The 20,573-nt window shown below is 40.8% G+C and overlaps 1 protein-coding gene across 2 annotated transcripts; it reads right to left on the bottom strand.

The window, feature by feature from the left end:
- Positions 1–608: 608 nt before the first annotated feature.
- asb5a (ankyrin repeat and SOCS box containing 5a) lies at positions 609–11,312 on the bottom strand. Of its 2 annotated transcripts, none has more exons than XM_079557303.1 (7): positions 10,998–11,312; positions 8,937–9,016; positions 7,514–7,621; positions 6,524–6,674; positions 4,927–5,061; positions 1,097–1,288; positions 609–866 (listed from the first exon to the last, which is right to left on the bottom strand). In XM_079557303.1, the coding sequence occupies exons 1-7, from the start codon at positions 11,200–11,202 to the stop codon at positions 739–741; spliced, it is 999 nt and encodes a 332-aa protein (XP_079413429.1). In that variant the 5' UTR covers positions 11,203–11,312; the 3' UTR covers positions 609–738. The 2 variants fall into 2 exon arrangements, with proteins under 2 accessions (XP_079413429.1, XP_079413430.1); XM_079557304.1 differs by lacking the exon at positions 10,998–11,312 and adding an exon at positions 9,091–9,307.
- Positions 11,313–20,573: the final 9,261 nt, after the last annotated feature.

Genomic DNA, 20,573 nt, shown 5'->3' with positions numbered 1-20,573 from the left:
AATTACAAAATGAGCCAAGTGTTGCTCTTGTTCAACTGGCACGCCACAATTCTTCATCGGGATGAGTTCATTAGCATGTTTCAGTTTTTGCATGTCAAGTTTTTGCTTGACACACAAAACTTTCGCCCCAGCCCTCATCTTCTGCTTTCGCAGAGGTAGCAGTCTGAGTAAAGACGCCCAGACTTCCCTAGTCATGCACACTTACTCCAGCTTATTTACTGACCCCATTGGTCTTCCCAGGGCCTCCTTACAAACTTTGCCCCATATGATCAAATGAAGTCACAACAGCCATTACATCACACATTTTATTACATTCAAGTGTTTCCAAACAAAAATAATAGTTTAGAACAGTGATGCTGCATCAAGTACTTGCAGTAATTGTTTGTGACAAAGTGCATATATTTACAGGCATTTTGCTCTAAGTGCTCATAAGAACTCTTTGTACATTATATATATATATATATATATATATATATATATATATATATATATATATATATATATATATATATATATATATATATATATATATATTCTTGTAGATACAGATAGTTTTTGAAGCAAAATTAATGAGCATTTTCTACAAAAGAATATTTCTTTCTAAGCTTTTATCAAGTATCCATCTTCTTTTTCTGTATTGCAGGGACATCTATGAACTGTAAACGGACATTCTGTGACAAACTGATCATAGCTCTTAGTATAGTATGGACCATGTCACTAGTACGAAGGGCGAGTGCGTCACTGGTACTTAAGGTAGCGCTGCATTCTGCTGGGGAGGGGCAGGTGAGCCAGGAGGTGGAGCCGGTCCCGACCAACGCACGTCCGGATGCACTGACGGCACATCTGGCTCAACAAGCGAGGTGTAGCTGTGACAAAAGCATGTTGGTTGACATACTCGTACGTTCGAGATCACATTTCATTCATTAGAAATGATTCACATTACATGAACATTTTCTACTGGCTTTCAGCAAGTAAAAAATGCTGATATCTCTTCTTTTTTTCTGAAGTGACATACCAGCACTGAGTGAATATGAAATGGTCTCATGTAAAGCGCTTTGTGTCCATGTCTGTGAAAGTCCCTCCTTTAATGGCATACCTTCGTAGAGCAGGAGGAAGCCCTCTGTCAAGCTGCTCGGCGGGGCGACATCCACGGGCCGCTGGTACTCAATGTTTCTGGCATTTATGTCCGCTCCGAAGTCCAGCAGGAGTTTGACCACAGCTGTGCAGTCCTTTTCTGCTGCTGCATGTAGCGGCGAGTCCAGAGATCTACCTTTCTGTACACTAGCACCTGCAAATATGACACCAGTCAATCTATACAGAACAACCAATCCTTACATTTTGATTTCCATTGCTTGTAATGGGGAAATGACATTCATAATAAAGCAGCCATCCCACACAGATAGATTTTGTTATCGGTTGCAAATGATATTTTTTCATAAATATGCAGGATGTGGGAATACATAATGCATGTGTATCCAGTCTCCTCTTCCATTATTGACACCCTTGAAACACTATAATGGTGTACTTTCTGACCCAACAAACTTCCCCCAGCAGTGATTCATAGATAAAAATACATAAGACAATTTTATAGGACTGGAATTGATAGTTGCGTCGTGACACATGCCCTTTGCCAGGCTGAGTCAGAGCACATGTCTATTGTTACATTCATTGGTTTGTCATCTTTGTTGCTGGTGTGTGTGTTGCATAGCTTGATCAGTAATGCAGCATTATGGGACAGCAAAAGTGGTTAGTAACCTTGTAAAACTACTTGCAGTGAAGTAAAGGTTTTGAGAATCTGTACCTTACTTCAGTAGTATTTTATTTTATTTTATTACTTTTACTCCACTACATTTGAAAGATAAATATATTACTTAATAATACTTAATAAGAAATAAATAAATAATAAAATTCAGTACTTTGATCACCTCTGGCCTACAATTGAGATGAGGTATGCAGAATATATTATGGGATTGAATGAATGTTACTTCAAAGTTACTGTGGCACGTTTATACTAAAATATTATATTATATTGTCATTTTTTAAAATTTTATTGACAGTTATTTTTGATTAACTTTTGAGGAAAAAAGGATAAACTATTGATAGACTATTATATATTAAATTAAAAATAAAACAAGATTTAAAAAGATCCATCCATCCATCTGTGATCCAGCAAGTGACTTGGGGTTTTATTTCGTTTTATTGTGTGCTGTGTTTTTAGTGTGTCTTTATATTGGTTTTATCTTTGCAGTGCATTTTAACTTTATTTATAGTTTTAAGGACCCGCCCTCGTCACATGCTTTTACCACCTGGTTTTATCACATGGTTTTACCCCAATCCCTGAGAGGCAACAATCACAGCACCTGTGTCTGGCGGGAACGGAACAAACAAAAGGCGCACGGTGGAACGAGAAGAGGGACGCACGGACAGACGGACAGACAGAGAAACGAAAGGAGCGACGCGGCCGCATGGGCCGCTGCGGCCGCCGCCGCAATCACGGCGTGGGAAGACCTGGAGAATGAGAAACGGAAGCAGGACGGCACACGCATCGGGGACCACGAGCACGCTGGGACCGCAAGTGTTACGAGGCGACGTACACGCAGGGGCAGAGGAGAACTCTGCCTCCAGTGTAAGTACCCTTTGGGAACGTAGTAGCACTTGTCGGATAAAGCTAGCTGGAGAATATGATTGGTTAGAACTTTTGACTGCCGCTAGTTTTGTCCGCGTAGGTGTCTCAGCGTGCGGAGAACGGGAGCCAGCCGGGAGGGATCGAGACTAGTGAAGGAGTGTTGTGACGTTGGACACACGCAGGGGCAGAGGATAACTCTGCCTGGTGTGTAAGTATTGTAGCGACACTCCATCCGTGTAGCCTAAGGCCTTATTGTCTCGGACCCCCGTGCTGGCGTATGCTTTGCAATTACAGGTGACCCGGTGCGTGTGACCAGAGGATCCACTCCCTGGGCTGGGCGGAGCAGGAGGAGCAGAAGCACTTTACTGTGGACGGTGCCCCTTTTAGCGCAGTTTTATCTTTTTTTTAGCCCACCTTGTTTTTAATGGACTTTTAGCACAACGTTTTTACCTGTGGGCATTTTTACTGTTTTTTAACCATTCTGTAATAAATTTTAGTGCACCTGGCCACTCTTCTGTCCTCCTTGGTAAACAGTGTGCTCTCACCCGGTCATTTCACCCCCGTTCATTACAGTAGTTCTTTTTTTCTGGTTTAAGTTCATCCCACTGCACACACCTCCATAGCCCCCCCTCTCTTACACATCCATCCATTTTCTTCCGCTTTATCCGGGGCCGGGTCGCGGGGGCAGCAGTCTCAGCAGAGATGCCCAAACTTCCCGATCCACACACACCTCCTCCAGCTGTTCGTTTAAAAAGATGAAGTAAAATAAACGTCAGCGCGTTCATGAAACACACTGACTCCTCCTGTCGCGGCGGCTCTGGCACAGGAGCGAGGCTTCACATCAATTCCTGTTATAATGAGATCATTCATACGAGCATACTGCTCCAGGTCCGCCAAGCCATTTTCTAAAGCCATGATTTTCTTGTCCTTTTCATCATTTTGCAGTCTTAGTTCCTTTACTTAACTCGCCAAGTCCAGTATAGTTTGTTGTCGTGCACTCATTTTTTGCGTTTGGTTTCAAGTTTTTATTTCTTGCAATTCGCCCTCCATTGTAGCGTTGTTTCTCGTCTTCGGCTTTGTCATTAATCCACGTTAATGTGTGGCTCAAGTGAATCCGTCTCCAGCGTGAAAAATGACAGCTCGGTTAGCTGGTCTGACGTTAGCCTTTAGCTTCAAGGCGAAAACACTTCTTACAAACAAAGACCGTCTCCTCTGGTGAAGTATCTACATTATTAGTGACGTTTTTCACATGTTGTAAGTTAATATCCAACACGTATACTGTTTAAAAATATATTTATTTCAGCGAGACACGGCTAACTCTCTGTTGGAAGTCTTTCTAGGAAGTTAGCATCATTCCGTGCACAAAGCAACATATTCCTTTGCAAGGCCATCATTTCTCATGCAGCTCACCTGCTTGATTTGGAATGAAAAAGGAGTAGATCATATTAATCCCTACAGTACTAAACCCTAACCGTTTAAAGCAGTACTAAGTAGCTTGTTTACATTAATAAATCCTTTCCGTAGTCCCTCTGGGGTGTAATACAAGTGTTAATGGGATGATTGGAGGGGTCTTTCATCTCCCCCTGGTGTCTCTGTGGATCAGAGTCACCAATACACACTAATGGAATCAAGAAGAAGAAGCTAACAGGCTAACGGACAAAGCCAACTGCGGGCTAGCGCCACTTAAACAGTATTTACAGCCAAGTTTGTGTGAAAAAAAATTGTCTACATTGTGTAATTGGATGTACAATATCCCTCTCTCCATTTGTCTTTTCTGTCAGCGTAGTATTTACTCTGACGGACAATTAATGAGCAAAAAACGCAACATGCTACGACACCTGCAGTGGCACTTATGGCCTCTAGGGGCACAAGTTACTTAGTACTGCTTTAAAAGGAGCAGAAAACAGAAGTTCATCAAAAAAGTAATTCTTAAAAATAAATTCAAGTACTGCATTGCGGTAGTGCCAATAGTTTGAAGATGAGCACTTTCAATACTGCTGTCAGTATCATAAAAAAAAACAAAAAACTTATTTGACAAGAAAAATAGGATTTGAGGTTTGCTCACTGTAGTCAGTGCGCTATTTTTGTTTCTTTTTTTTTTTGACTGTATAAATTCAATCTTATGAAAATTGGATTGTATTGCCAATGCCAGTGCTATTCCAAAGATCCATATACTTGTAATGTAGATTGTATTGGTGGCCTATGCTGATATATTCCATCAAGATAGCAGGCTGCAGGAACACATTCTCCATAAAGTACTATATAGTATGCTTATGTGGGGGTGTGTGCAGTGCTCTGACCTTCCCGGAGCAGTTTGCGGGCACACTCCAGCTCCTGGCAGACGCAGGCTGTGTAGAGCGCCGTGCCCAGGTGAGGGATGTCCATGTCCACATCGGCCCCCCAGGTCACCAGCGCCTCCACGCAGCCGTAATGTCCTGAGTAATGGGGCATGAACACACTCATCAGCCAGTGACAGCTAAAGATAATTCTGCGAGCTGTCGTCTTAGGTCAGGCAGGATTTACGGTTAAATCCACTTTCACCGCGCTCAAAGTCAAGGGTTCCGTAATTAGAGAAGCATCATAGAATGTAGGAGATAAAGCTGATTCAAGGACGTTATTGGATTATAATATTATATGATGATACAGAGCTTGCTGCGTGGTACGTATTTAATGTGACAATACAGTACATGCCTTTGCTATAGATTTACATATTACAGACGCTAATTAAAATGGAAAAACACAGTGCTGTTTTGTTGAAAGGAACAAATACAAACTAAAAGCTATTTGACAAAAAAAAAAAAAAATAGTGAAGGAATGCCAGATTGTTCACTTTGTGATAATTAACCCATTGACATGAATGTTGCCCATGACTGAAAAAGCATTGGCAACCGCCTGTTAGCCGCACTAAAGAAGAGAAGTAATTTTTGTCAAGAGAGTCTCCATTGATGCCTATACCATAAAGGCCAGGTGTCGGATAAACTTTTATTTCCACTTATTTTCCTCCCCAATCACCCTTCTTTGGGATCCACTTCTTTCATGCACATACTTTACCACGGGATTATTAAATTGATTGCTAAATATTCTGATAAGATTAGGTTAAAAATTCAGTAGCATTATTGGGTCTGGTGTTTCCTGTGAAAAGAGGACACAGAAATAAATGGCATAATATAATGGGAAGTACAGTCTGAGCGTGATCCTCTAGTTCCTCTTACTGCAGACTTTCTCTTATTATGATACAATTTTTCTTTTATCTGTAGTCTGTTCGTTACTATTCACATGGTGTCTCCTGTCCCACTCTCCCTTGAGGGAGTGCCTGTCTCAGATCGAATGGAGGAACCCTGCCTACAGGAATTGGACAAGAAGAACCGAAGCTCCAACAAGGACTGGACGTTCTGCGATCTTGGCCCGTCTGTTTAGGGACTCCCATCGGCCGTGGGTCTCTATATCCTGTCCGTCCATGGGAGTGGATCTCTCCTTCTGTGATTCCCCCTGAGGTTTTTCTTTTCTCCCCCTGGGTTTTTGAGTTTTTCCTCGCCGTGCTGGAGAGTCTAAGGACGGCACTCGTCACCTTGTCTTATTTACTGTTATATTTTATTGCCTTAATGTTCGGTGCAGCCCTGTGAGGCAACTGCTGTTGTGATATTGGGCTATACTGATGAATGGCAGAACACTTTTCATCAGGACACAGAGGATTTTCTCACCCAACCCCAGGTTTCTTCAAATCTGGAGCTAGTTCATAATTACAAAAAGATTGTACATACCCCATATTTTTGATTTGCTGTGCAGTATATTATAACCTTGGCCCATGTTAGGAACACTTTTAGATGTTACTGTTTTTTCTTGATATGAGTAAACCACAGTGTCAGCGACCCATCTTATTTCCACAAAGAAGGTTACCTTTACTTGTGGCCTCGTGTATAGGCGAAGGCTGGTACACAAGTGTCTGGGGTTTTGCCCCGTTTTCTAAAAGCAGCTCGGCACATGTCACGCTGCCCACGGAACAGGCGTTGAACAGGGGCGAGACGCCGTCAATCGTGGACGCATTGACCTGTGAAAGCGTTAATGATTATTTTTAGGTCTTGGTTAACTGTGCATGTCGACAAATCACAAAAGCCAGGCAGCACAAAGGAAGGACAATAACAATACCCTGGATATTTCTAACAGCCAGAGATTTTTAAAAACATAAAAATAACGTGTGCAATGCCGCATGTGGTTTAGGACGCCATAGCATTAGACCTGTGAAATGAACTGCACTTGAATGCAGAATTGCAACTTGAATGGTAGCAATTATCAAATCACTTTCAGAGTGTGTTTTTTCCTCAGAGGGTTCATAGATGTGTGCCGCACATATGTTTATTCTGTGGAGGGTAGATGCTACATGCTAACCGCGGTAGGTTGCTAATGTCTTAAGCAGCCTAACCTCAGACTGAGGCTCTGTTGATATGACAAACTGTAAAATTGTCACCTTTTTGATGCAGTCGTTTAGTTTTAGGAGTGGATCTGTGGCACAGTGCTGTCTTTGACTAAACAGCCGTGTGCTCTCTGGATACGTCTTTTTGTAGTTATCTTTATGAGCAATAATTGTGTACAAATGCTGTCGATCAGTTGTCGGTCCTCAAAATGGTGGCCTTAACTGTGTGTGACATCATTGGAGACACATGTATATATATGCAACGTTGGTCTAGAACGGCTTTTTCAAAGTTTCCCTCGGCCATTAGTGTGACAAGTGCCCCTCCTCTTGCTCCCCATCCAAACAAGCCTTCACTTCAATCCGCAGATGAAGTGTGTTTTCTTCTTACATATAATAGTGTTAAACTACTTTGTGTAATTTGAGAAATGAGTCTAACCTGTCACAAGCACTTTAAGCGGTCTATTGAAGGAGCTTACGTTTGCACCGGCATCGATGAGCGCTCTGGCACAGGCGGCGTGGTTTCCCAGGCAGGCCTCATGTAGTGGCGTCACATGGTCGATGGTGAGGACATTCACATTGTGGCCCTGGAAAAAGAAAGGCATCCAGATGTGAACAAACAGGTTATTAATAGGTTTGACATTTCAAATAAAGCCTAGTCAGATGACAGTCACATCCTCCCACTATCACTGTTGAATTGATAGACATATTTCCATCTTCCTCGCCTAAACCTTAAACGCCCTCACCTTGGTCAGTACAAGAGAGTTCTCTTTTTTCTAATTAAAGGTTATTAAGTTACAGTCTTGTGCTAAATTCCTATATAATGCATTGTTCTGTTTTAATGCCACAAAACGGGCAAAGTTAACTGCGGGCCAGCGAACTTAAACAGTATTTACAGCCAAGTGTGAGTGAAAACAAATATTTCCATTGTGTAATTGGATGTACAATATCCCTCTCTACCTTTGTCTTTTCTGTCGGCGTAGTATTTACTCTCACGGACAATTAATAAGTAGAAAAATCGCAACATGCTACAATGCTGCAATTGCGCTTATGGCCTCTAGGGGCAAGAGTTACTTAGTACTGCTTTAAATACATTGTAAGTCAGTGGTTAACCTTTTTTGTTTCGTGTACACCTTTAGTCGTTGATTTATCCATATCCCGAAGATCCTTCTAGAATGTTTACAAAGTGATGAACTAAACCTAGATTAATACATATTTAGTAGCGGGTTAGGTTAAATTAAAAACTATAATACTCTTAAAGTCAAACCTACTCAGGTTCACCTTTTTGTTTTTCTGAAGTAATTCCAAGTACCCTCTGATACGCAGAGGTGGGTAGTATTCCCTTACATTTACTCAAGTACATGTAATTAAGTGACTTTTTGAAGTAACTAAACAGTTACTTTGTTACAGTTACAAGTTGTTGTTTTCATACATACCTTTTTACTTCTAATTGAGTAATATTCAATTTAAGTTTCTGTGTAAAAAAAAATAGCACTTGTCACTGTGAGTTAATCTTTAAGTGACAAATCTTGTGTTTTGTTACTTTATTTATTTTTCATTTCTTTGTATATGTTTGGTTTCGTATATATGGTATTTTCTTTGCAAATATTACAATCTTTCATGTTTTTCAGGATGTTTTAATTTCATCCCGCAGGGCCACACTGTCGCTGTGTCCTTGGGCAAAACACTTCAGCCACCTTCCCTCCATTTTCTGCGTACACTGGAGTGTGAATGGGAGACTGGTTCCTTGATGTAAAGTGCTTTGAGAGCTTAAAGCGGGTTTAAAAGTTTTTTTTTTAATATAAATGTGACCATTTACATTTTTTTTCTCACAATTTGTGTCACTACTGTAGAACGAGGATTGGTAAATGCAGTTCTTGTAGAAAACCAGGCACACTTTACCTGCACAATAAGAGTTCTGACGGCGAGTAACCGGCCTTGAGATGCCGCATCGTGGAGCGGCGAGCGGTCTGCCCACGAGTCTGAAAAAACGGGACAGGAATTTGGGTGCACACATAACACAATGGGTCGACTCTGCTATAACGCCTCCGCACACCTGAGTCAATATCCAGAATCACTGCTGAGGCGTTCCACACATCCTCGTCATTATTCCCCCCCTCGATTCCAATCATCCCGCAATCATTCAAAGCGTGTTTCATTGATGCGGCGGCACGCTTCCTCTTGCCCCGCGCTAATTTGCGACAAAAGCTCCGACTGTATCTGTACGGAAATTGCCGCCGTGACAAATACTCCCGAGTTAGTCTAATTGCTATTCTAAAGAGAGGGTCCACTTTAAATTAAATACCCTCTCCCTCCCTCCCCCCCCCCCTCTTCCCATACCCTCTCTCTCCTAAATGATAGCTACAGATTATGTTGTCAGCGGCGTCTCCCAATTCTCCGGGAAACATCTGGGGTTCGGACGTGCTGTCGGGAGAGAGAGCGTCGGGGATGTTGTTTTGGTGCCTGTCTTAAAGTCTGGAGAGTGAACGGGTGCGCGGCATAGCTGGGAATGGAAAGTAGGGCACGGCGGGGGAGGGGGGTGGGGGGGGATCGGTGGTGGTGAGGGGAGGCTTTGACTATGTTCTATTAATATACATTAGAGGGAAAAGAGCTGCCAGCGTCATGTCTGTTCAATTCTGGATGGAGTGTTTTTAAGTAGCTATTATGGAAATATAAATGATTGTTTGTTTGCTTTTGTACGCATGCCGCGCTACAATCGCTATTTATGGGGGTTTTATGCTTAAGTTTTCTTTTTTATGCTGGTGACAGAGAGAGGGAACGTTCCTTAGAAATGTAGCTCATTTCTCTTCGGCACAGCAGCAGTTAAAAATGTTTACGTGGACCTGTTTGCACTGAGCGTTCTAGCTCCATACAAACGAATGGTGGAGCCAGGCTGTATATTAACGTACGGCGAGGTAGGGCATGTTCGTTTTATAGCGTTGATGAAATTACTTTGTGTTGAATGGCCATTGAATGTGTATCCACTTCTACTAAAGGCAAAAAGATAATATGATTTAGCATTTAGCTCGGAGGACACTGTTGTTCTTGTCTGAAGTAAAATCTGAAATAGTCTGTACCTTTATGAATGATTTCTAGGCTTTTTGACTTCGTGTAACTGTGGTCGATGGCTTGACGACAGGAGAAAACATACGGTTCGTTCATACGTTGTGACGTTTGACGCTAGCTGCTAACGGCTATAGGAAAAGTATGTTGAGCTGGCTAACGCACGCTGAAAAGTGTCCCGGACTAGCCAGCTTGTTTAGTGTCGAACGCCACTTCTTCTTTTTAGTCTCATGGTGACAGACAGAGGGAAAGTTCCAGAGAATTGTGCTTGTTTGTATTTCAATCGAGCTCAGGATTGTGAGATTTCTGGCACGTTCTGCAGCACAAAAAACAATGGCTACTTAACGTATTTACCAGTAGTGTCTTGGCAGCTGTTGTTGTTTGCCAGTTCCCCCTAACATAGTAGATTTCCCTGTTCATGTATATTGTTCCATCCCAAACTCTATACAATGCTACACTATAACACTAGGAGCCTTTTGTAGCCTATAAACCAAGTAAAATTGAAATGAAGATTGCTTTCTATACACAAAATGCTGCTGGCTTGTTTGTAGATATCCTTCAAACAACACAAGAATACATAATCAATGCAGTGTACTACCAAGTTTCAAGTAATTATGCTGCAAGACTATGAAAAATACACGCTCTGCACACTTAAATGGGCGACAGGTGCATTAGAGTACTTCCAGGTAACTTGGAGAGACAAACGAAACGTTACTGCACTATGCAAAACTATACAGAAATATTGTAATTGTGTGAACTAAGTGAACATAGTTTTACCCTAATAGCCCAGATTTCTACAAACATTTCAATGGACATCAATACAATGCTCTATCAAGGTACAGAATGACCTTGCTTCTTTACACAAGACCTCCCTTGCTTTCCCCCCATAGAACTACTCACTGTGCCGCTGTCCATAGTCATAAAACTCCGCAGATATCCTGGCAGCCTCCTTACGGTTCCCTCGGATAATGTAAAAATATGTCAGCAAGTTGAGGGATATCTTCACGAAGAGCTTGAAGCAGAACAAGGCCAGGATGCTGAGGTAAACATTGCAGAGTTGGGCCGCGAAGGGCCGGTTTGCGAGTTCCTCCGGAGGCTCTGACATTTCCTTTGGCACGCTGCACGCCGGAGGAGGCTCGGCGGGTTTATGGGATCGGATGGCACTCCAAAAGGCCGGATACTTCTCTCTTCGGTCAAGTGCACCGGGCCCGGCTGACTGACTGCTCGTCTGCCAGAGGGGGGGGGAGCGTGGAAAAAATGCACTGCAGCTGCTACTGAGGCGAAGAGAAACAACAGCGATGTTAGTGTAAGGGGGTGAGAGGTGGAGTGTGAGGACACGTCCTGTGGTATGGTCAGAATGAAGTTTACTTTGTGAAAGTAATTAATGTAACTGTAAAATCACTTTTTTTAACTTCTGCTTCAAATCATTTTGAAGTAACTTTACTCTTACTTGAGTAAATATGTTGGCTACTGCACCCTATTGTTGGTAGAACTCTACAAAGATAATTAATAGTACAATTAGTTTAACTTGCTAGACAAGAAATAGAGCTGCTCTGTGCTCGTGCTGCTTGGCACTTGACTTCTCACCTTTTTCCACAGAACTCTCACATCTGTGTCATCCTCTAATTGTAGTTGTACTTTTACTTCCTTTGTGCTGGCCTTTGTTATGCTTACCTTATTCAACCTTTGGTTGAACCTTGGACCAGGTTTGGCTCAGTTGATTTTACTGTGTGTCGAGTAAAATCAACTATACTTGAAAATAATTGAAACACTTTTTTATTTTGATTTATTTATTTATTTGATTGGGACAACACACATTAGTGAACAATCATCAACAAGTTGTACAAAAATTGTAAATGTGCCAGATTATAGCAAAACTGCATCTGTAGTCCAGAGGCAGGTCTCACAAATAATAGAATGTAAACAGGAATACGAAACACAATATAAAAACTATACAAATTACATTGTTAAAATGAGTGCAGGAGTTTAAAAGATCTGTAAGTCGGGCATTCTCTTATGTCTGTTGAAAGGCTTTTCCAAAAATTTGTCCTCTGACGGACAGACAGTACAGTTTGTCCAAATGTTGTTCTTCTGTGTGTGATCTCCACATCTCCTCTGGTCCGGAGACCCCTCACCGGTTTAGGTTTAATGTAGTCAGAGAGTGGGGGCAGGGCAAGACCATTAAGTGTTGTGTAAACAACAGTTTTTAAAATTTATGAAATTTTGAAAATTCAGCTTTTCATATTTTCCCAGGATATTGCAGTGATGATAGAGCAGTGATTTCTGAAGAGGATTTCTATGGGGTTGATATTGTTTCTCCAGTGAGTGACCAGGTTTAATACAGTAATCAATGCGTGAAATTATCCTTGAATGTAGAATGTATGTTGTGAATGGCCTGATTTGTTTGAAGTTCTGTAAATGTAACTTTATTGTATTAGCAGTGAGTTTGAATTTATTTATTGGCATGGATATACAGGTACATAAAACAAAGCGGGGATTAAACTGATACACATTTGATGGGAGCATGAAGGGTTGCGCATGGTGGGTGTATGGTGAGTGTAATGATGGCAGAAAAAAACATTGGAGAGTCAAATAATGAATCATGAGAGACAAATCATAAGGCGAGTAAAATGACAATAGTGACAAGGATGTAGTATTGATTTAGCATTTGCAGTGAGTTTAATGTTTTTTTTTTGTTGAGAGCGTTGAATCCAGAGTGGCCCCGAGATACTTGAACTCCTCTACAAGGTCAAGCCCAGTGTTTTCAAGGAACACATTGGGCCGATCCATTTGACATTTTTTGTGAACATCATTGACACTGATTTCTTTTTATTCAACAGTAAGGACGAGTTGATGAGCCACTGCTGTATGTCTACCAGGGCTGCTGTGAAGATGAGAACATCATCTGTGGACATTTGAAAGTGGACATTTTGACAAACATATCTCATTGATGTACTTTGAAAAAAAGTCTCAGGCCTAATACAGAACCTTGTGGGACCCCTTCAGGGCATTCTAGAAATGATGACACAGTGCCACCCAGTGTTCAGGCCTACTTCTGTCTGAGCTATGATGGTATGATTTACCATGATTTTCTCTCATGATGAAAAACATATGGTGCCGGTGCAGCCCAGTGGCCAATGACTTCTGAAAAATCTGGCCCACTAATAAAAAAAAATCATGTATGGGCAAAGACCTCTTTGCTGACATGTTCTAGTAGCAGTATATGGATTTATTAAAACAATAAAAATAACACTATATCAATTACCAAATAAAGACAAATCTTACTTGACTCTTGACCAAGATACATTCTATGAGACTATAATGAAGTGACTGCTCCAGTAAATCGCTTGGTGTGTAATTCTAAAGATGCAAACCTCTATTGTGCTATTTTTGCCATTTCCGAGTGTGAGCACAATGCCCAATTGGAAGCTTCCCCGGCCGTTGCACAGTTTGCCAAATCCAGCATCAACTAGATCAGTGGTTCTCAACCTGGGGGTCGGGACCCCCAAGGGGGTCGCGAGACACATTTGGGGGGTCGCTAGATCATTTAGATAAAATAGCCATGTTTTCATTAGCATGTAATCTGATATTTTATTGTAGCATGTATTTGCTATTTTACCAGAGTGCCATTATTGTTCATAGTTTGATGAATTTCATTTTAGCCATTTGCTTTTTTCTTAGTTTTTTAAGAATTATGTAGGCTACTTTTTCTATTTCTCACGGTGTGACCCGAGCGGGGGTCACAAACCCCTTTAATTGTTAAAATGGGGGTCGCGGCGCCAAAAGGCTGAGAACCACTGAACTAGATCTCTGAACTGTCTTCGGAAGAGCTCACAGGTAGGTCCAATGTCACTATACTTAAGCAGCCTGTGACATTTGTTCTGAGCAGTCTGAAGATGCAGTCAGAAACGCCCAGGTGGAGGAAAGTAGATTAGAAAACCCCCAATGACTCTTTAAAGATCCATCCCTCAGGCTTTTTAAAATGCTACAAGGCACCATAGACTTGTATTCCATGCTTTCTAATGGTATTTTGGAAATGTCGACATTTTATGTTATACAATTATAAAAACTATGTAAGCAAAAGATACTTATGAAGGATGATGATTGACTTTGAAGTACCTCATTGTGGGCTAGGAGTGCTATCTGAGAATATGCCATGTGTAGAAGAAAATATTTTCATATTAACATTTCCTTCTTATTAATGGCATGCTTACAAATCGAAGGCATCATAAACAACACGTTTCAGTGCAGAACGGCTCTGGACACATGCAGAGAGGGTTTATGGGCTGTAAAATTGTGGAGGGTGTAAAGCAGTTCGTAGGATGGTGAAAAAGAGAAGCTTAAAAAGACAGTATTTGTTGTGTTAATGCTGTGTATTCTGTGCAGATGTGTACCTGAGACAGCAGCCATGTTGTGAAGATAGTGGGACTGACAGACGCATTCCACCAGAGGGACAGAGCAGCAGTGGCACCTGTCCAAAAGCAGGGAGCAGTAAGGCTTGGCTCACGATCAGCCACGTGGAGAGAATTCCAATGCAGAGCTTCCTCTGGACAGAAAGAGAGCGCAGAAAGGGGCTTGAGCCGCTCACTGAAGCTACAAGCAAGGTGACAAATTCTACAGCATTACCCTACTGTCAAGGTGTTATGTTGCGGTCACTGCCCATTCCATATCCATGATTGTCTATTAAAGCTACACTGCGGAACATTACAGGTTACATCTGGCTCACAACAGCATCTAAACCAGTGGTGCCAAACTCATTTTGGGTTGTTGGCTAAAATACTGTGGTGTCGCGGCCCGAATCCATATTAAACATCAATATATTTAATGTAAAAAGTAATGATGATAAAAGTAATTTAGTGACACTGTATTTGTGCTCCCCTCCAAACCCCTCCACCTTAACGTGGTGGAGGGGTTTGAGCACCCGAATGATCTTGGGAGCTCTGTTGTCGGGGGCTTTGTGCCCCTGGTAGGGTCTCCCAGGGCAAACAGGTCCTAAGTGACGGGTCAGAAAAAGAAGCCACTTATGAGAGACCAACAGGCCCGATTAATTGTCGTCCTTCGGTGGACCCACCACCTGCAGGAGGAGCCATAGGGGCTGGTGCAATGTGATTTGGGCAGCTCCAACAGCTGCCCCCATGACCCAGAAACGGACAAGTGGAAGAAAATGGATGGATGGTTGGATGTATTTGTGCTTTGTTTTGCAAATTTTAACAAACAAACCAGCTCGGTGATTTGATTAAAATGCATCACAAATACAAGTCTCAATCATTCATTCATGCAGAGCAGACTAATTGTCCAGTATGACAATCAATAACGCTGCAGGGTCTTTGTAGTTCTAGCGCTTACTGCTTGAGATGCACCGATCCAGCTTTAATGCTTACGATGTCGATACTGGGGATTTGGGTGTCAGAATCAGAATAGTTTTTATTGCCATTGCCAGGTTCACAAACTAGGATTTTTTCTCAGTGCAGATAAAACATAAAATATAGAATTTAGATACAAATAAGCTATAAAACTTTAAACTATACGGCTATAAGGAGGGCATGCATAAAGAATATTAAAATAAATAGATAAAAAATAAAAAGTTAAATATGTTAAGACGACAACAATTGACATAGAACAACAGCGGGATTATATTTACAGATGTGTAGGTGTATGAAGTGATGTAAAGTGATATAAAGTGATAGCAGTACATCTAAGTGTGGACACACCACACAGTGCAACAGGGCAGATTACATCCATGAGTCTCTGCCTAAGTTATGGGTCTTGTTTTTGTTCACGAGTCTGATGGCAGAGGGGAAAAAAAACTGTTCTGCCGATACCATTACCAAGAGACTTTCCTCAAAGTGGCTGCTGTGAAAAAGTGAATGGTCCTCTTTTCTCTTTTGTGAGATCAATAACACCTTATCTTTTCTTATGAACGACGTTATCAATTATAGGCCATCTGTTAATAAAGTGTAAGGAATGAAACACGAATTACTGGACTTTTCTACACTAAATATCCTTGGGTAATGACAGGCTATTTAGGTTACATTCATATGAACAACTCACATGAATTGATAAAGTAAATCATAAACTGAAATACAAACACAGTGGCTACTTTAGGTGATCCAAGCCCGAGCTTTAGCATACAGTTGCTAGCCTCTGCATTTTGTGCGGCGATCAGAAATACATTTGCGAAATTCTCCAGGTTCTGCCCTTTAAAATCAGTTCATGTTAAAAACAATTGTGCCACAATGCAATTTCTGTAGTAATCAAAATAACGCATATTTGTGGTGACCTACCAGGAATCTATTTAAACGTAATTTTTTTAGATGCATATTTTTCCACCTGTAATAAAATAAGTGCCTGTTGCCCTTTTTAAATTGTATTTGCCCTAAAAAAGACTACTCTGATCGAAACGCACTGCCTTTAGCTGCATTTCTAAATCATTGCTTTGAAAGCTTTTTCTCTCTCTTCTTACGTTGTCGCTGGTGGTTTTGCTGCCGGGGCTATGGTCTTCTTCCTGTAAAGCCTCAGTCCTCTGGGAAAGACGTGACCACAGTAGTACATCCCGTATTATACGGTGAGTGAAATATAGTGAATGTAGAAGCACTCGTGGGAGACTGTGGACAGACTACATTTACCTGCTGTAGGCTCCACTGCATTCATCCTGCCTGCCTCTTTTATTGTTCAGGTCGGAGATCAACTGTGTCATGGACAGTAGAGTGAAGATGAAAAAGCAATGATAGACAAAAATAGATTCAGTCTGTAGGTGGTAAAAACATTCTAAATGTAAAATCTTCAGCTTAAAGAATCCAAAAGCAGACGTTTTACCTGGTTTATGGTTAATACCTTTGTAATGGCCGAGCTTTTCCCCATGAAACAAAAAGCTGGAATGAAACAGGGATTTGAATTGTAAATTTTATAGATTCAAACACTCAACTTTAGGGCTGGGTAAAGTTAAACAATACCAGAGGAAACTTAAAGTACTACTGGTATTGAAGTTTTTAAAAAATGGGTACTGAAAATATGTTTTTTACTTGATTTGATCCCTTCTGGGTCCAAAGGTACATTTACTTGGTTGCACATCTTACTGTTCTATGGTTCTAGATCAGGGGTCCTCAAACTACGGCCCGCGGGCCAGATGATTTAACCCGGCCCCTGACTTGCAGAGCACAAATCCCTGAGTATGTAAAAAAAAAGTAAGTCTCTAGCCCATTCCTGTGCGGAGTTATATTGTTTTTTTTTTAACTAAATAACTAAATATACTCGTTCCAGCCACAAGGGGGCAACTTAAATAAATAAAAGGTGTCCACTGACAAAAGCGATCATAAACAACACATTATAGATAAATGAAGCTTACCACCACAGAGGTGGAGTGAATTAATAATGACTACAGTGAACTTTGAGAAACTTGTGACACAGGCTTGTAAACAGTGATGCCAGTAACTAATTGCTTAGCAATAGATTACTGTAATCGGATTACTTTTTTTTAGTAACTAGTAATCTAGCGCATTACTATTTCCAAACAGGTAATGAGATTTAAGTTACTTTTCCAAATTAGTTACTATTTTGTCATTTTCCTTTGGAAAAAAATACATTTCCTTTTGCATCTCAGCGAGTGACCTAATATGATGTGACAAGTGTGACAATGATGAGACACCAACACTGATCAGGGAGAGAAATTATTTGAAAATGAAAATAAATGGAATACCGTCATCCACATTATTAAAGCCCATAATCCAGCATTATGTGGGTTCTGAACCGTTCTGCTCAAAGTGTTTTCATCACGCCTGCTGACACTCCAGTCTATTTTTGAGTCCCATATGCAGGATATGTCCACTTTAATACTCGATTTGTCAGCGTTGTTACTGATCTTTGACCTGTTCAAGAGTGTAATAAAGGTAAAAAAACTATCTCAGCCCACACTCACAAGTGCGTATGAAAAATGAGACATTTTGTGTGGTGTGGAATGCAGAACACAAGCATTCTCATGGTACATTGGGACAAATAATATGATTTAGTTTTCTCCATTTCGTTTTCCTACTTTGTCGTTTGTCAAAGGACTCTCATCCCTGACACACAGCAGGTAAATCCTTCAGTTTTTCTGGACAGTAGATGGCAGCAAACAGTAATGGGTCAGACTGGTATTCCTCCTTTGCACAATCAGAGACGGCCTGGTCTGTGTTTTAATCAAGCTTAAGTATTTACAAATCATATAGCAGCGTGTATTTTTTAACAGTAAGGTCTGAAAATTAAAAAGTCTATGAAGGGTAGTATCTTAAATCTTCCTGCAGGAAACAGAATAAAAGAAGACGCCTTTATAATTTCTGCACTTGCTTTGTATTGTGTAAATTGTGTAAAGTTTCTATAAGGCACATGGAGCTACTGTATCTAATTGGAAATGACTGTATTTGTGGAAGTGTTGCGACCACTACTGTATCTTTGAAGTCGTTTTTTTGTTTGTTTGTGTCTTCTCTGCATTTCAATCTATTGTAATGCAATAATGTTTTTTTCCTTGTTGATCAAGTTCTTTCAGCTTTAGTTTTAGATTATTAGAGTTATTTAGATATTAGGTTCGATATTACCTCTGAATAAAAAAAAAAAGATTTACCTGAAGATTATGAAAAGACGAGGAAATTAGCCCGTGTGAGCAGTCCATAGTGCATGTTTTAATGCATGAAGTCTCATGTGTGTTCGTTAACAAGCACTGGCCAAGGCCAAATAAACAAATAAATAAATAGATAAAGCATTTGATCTCTGATTTGTGGATAAGTATTACAGGTGAGGCTGTAAGTGCCAAAAGAAACAATCTCTTCTAAATTCTCCATAGACTGTACAAAAAACATGTATATCAAGAGTTTAAAAGAACAGTGGAGGCAAATATGCTATGTGCTACCTACTCACCGGAAACATATTTTACCAAAAAGAAGATTGTAAATACTAAATTCTAAATTTGGTTTGTAAAGTTGTGGGATCTTGGGTGTTTGGTGTGTTTTATGTTTTTGAGTTAGGACATAGCTGATTAGCTATCTAGAGGTTCTCTGCTGGATTATCGCCTTGTCCAGTATAAATCTATATTGAAATTCAACAGTGGACAGCAACCAGTGATCTGGGTTATTACAAAATAATGTTTGATAAGATTTCAGTTTATTCATTTTTTTGTCTACCATCAGTGACTAAAGCTCACTCTGAAGTGCAGGGGTCACTTAATCCTGACCTCCATCATGCCCCCCTCTAACACTGGAAACTATAGTGTTGGACGTATGTGGGAGCGTCCCTTTTGTGTAACACATTTCATTGTTGAAGAACAACAAAATATGATTTGATTTTCTCTCTGCTCGTGTCTGCCCGAGTTGAACCCAGTGTTTTACAGTAGACGCTTACAGACATCCCCGCACTGTACTGTTTAAAGTAGAGGCTTTGATGTTGAAACTCGGAGCTCTGTTTAACTGGTGATAACCCTGTGTCAGCGGCCTTTATGAACACGAACGCGATAACCCCCGTCGTAAACCCAGCACGAACACTCGCTCAGCCGCAGAGCGATGTATAGTTACAAATGAGAGACGATCAATCAATAAATCTGTTGCATTTGTGGATGTAGAATACGGCGTCTGGCAATTGAAAAGCTTTGAACTCGACTTGCCGCTGCCTGCATAATCCCCACTTGAACAGCAGCGTCCTCTTGTTTGCTGTGTCAACACGCGCTCACATCGTCAGTAGTTCAGAGGGTTTTGGAAAGCGATCAGGTCATGACTGATTCAACCACATACCACCTTCTGGTCTCACGGTTTAATGTACAGTACAGAGGATGAGTTGTTTTTTGTTTGTTAAATATTGAATTTATTCTTAAAGTGATAGTCTGTTACTTTGCTAAGTGTGGAGAGATACAGTGAAAGCTGAAAGTAAACAATCAAATTCCTCTTTAACCAGAAAGCCCTTCTTCGTTTGCAAAATGAGGAGAGCAGGAACAGAATTTTCAAAAGTAAAGAGGCAAGCTCCCTCTCATCTCATTGGTCAACGCAGGAGGATACTAGACTCTGATTAGTTGTTGAGATCCGGGAAGGAGGGACTTTACAAAACATATATATATAGATATATATTATTATACTTTACATCAAAATGCAAGACCAGGTGGTCGATTTTGCACATTTTTAAAATATGTGAAACATTTTGACTTCCAGACTATCACTTTAATGCTTTGCCTGATAGAATGAAGGAAATAAAATGAATAATAGTAAGATCTTATTAACAACTGATCTAATTTTTGCTCGTTTGCTTCAGTCTGTAAGGGAGGACAAGGGAAAAAGGCTACACTGACTGACTGGTGCAAGTGTGGATGTCTGGCAAGGACCAGATTGTTATTACAGTGCTAAAAACATTAGCACTAATATCAAAGTAGGATCACTCCGGCACAAGCACACCACAAATCCATTAGCTTTAGTTTTGACAAATGTTAAGTGCGTTTATAGCTGCATACCTTGTGTTTTGTTT

This window comes from Gobius niger, assembly GCF_951799975.1.
Source record: "Gobius niger genome assembly, chromosome: 5".
NCBI classification, from domain to species: Eukaryota; Metazoa; Chordata; class Actinopteri; order Gobiiformes; family Gobiidae; genus Gobius; species Gobius niger.
Note: the sequence above shows the minus strand (reverse complement) of the source record. Positions and strands in the feature narration are given on the sequence as shown.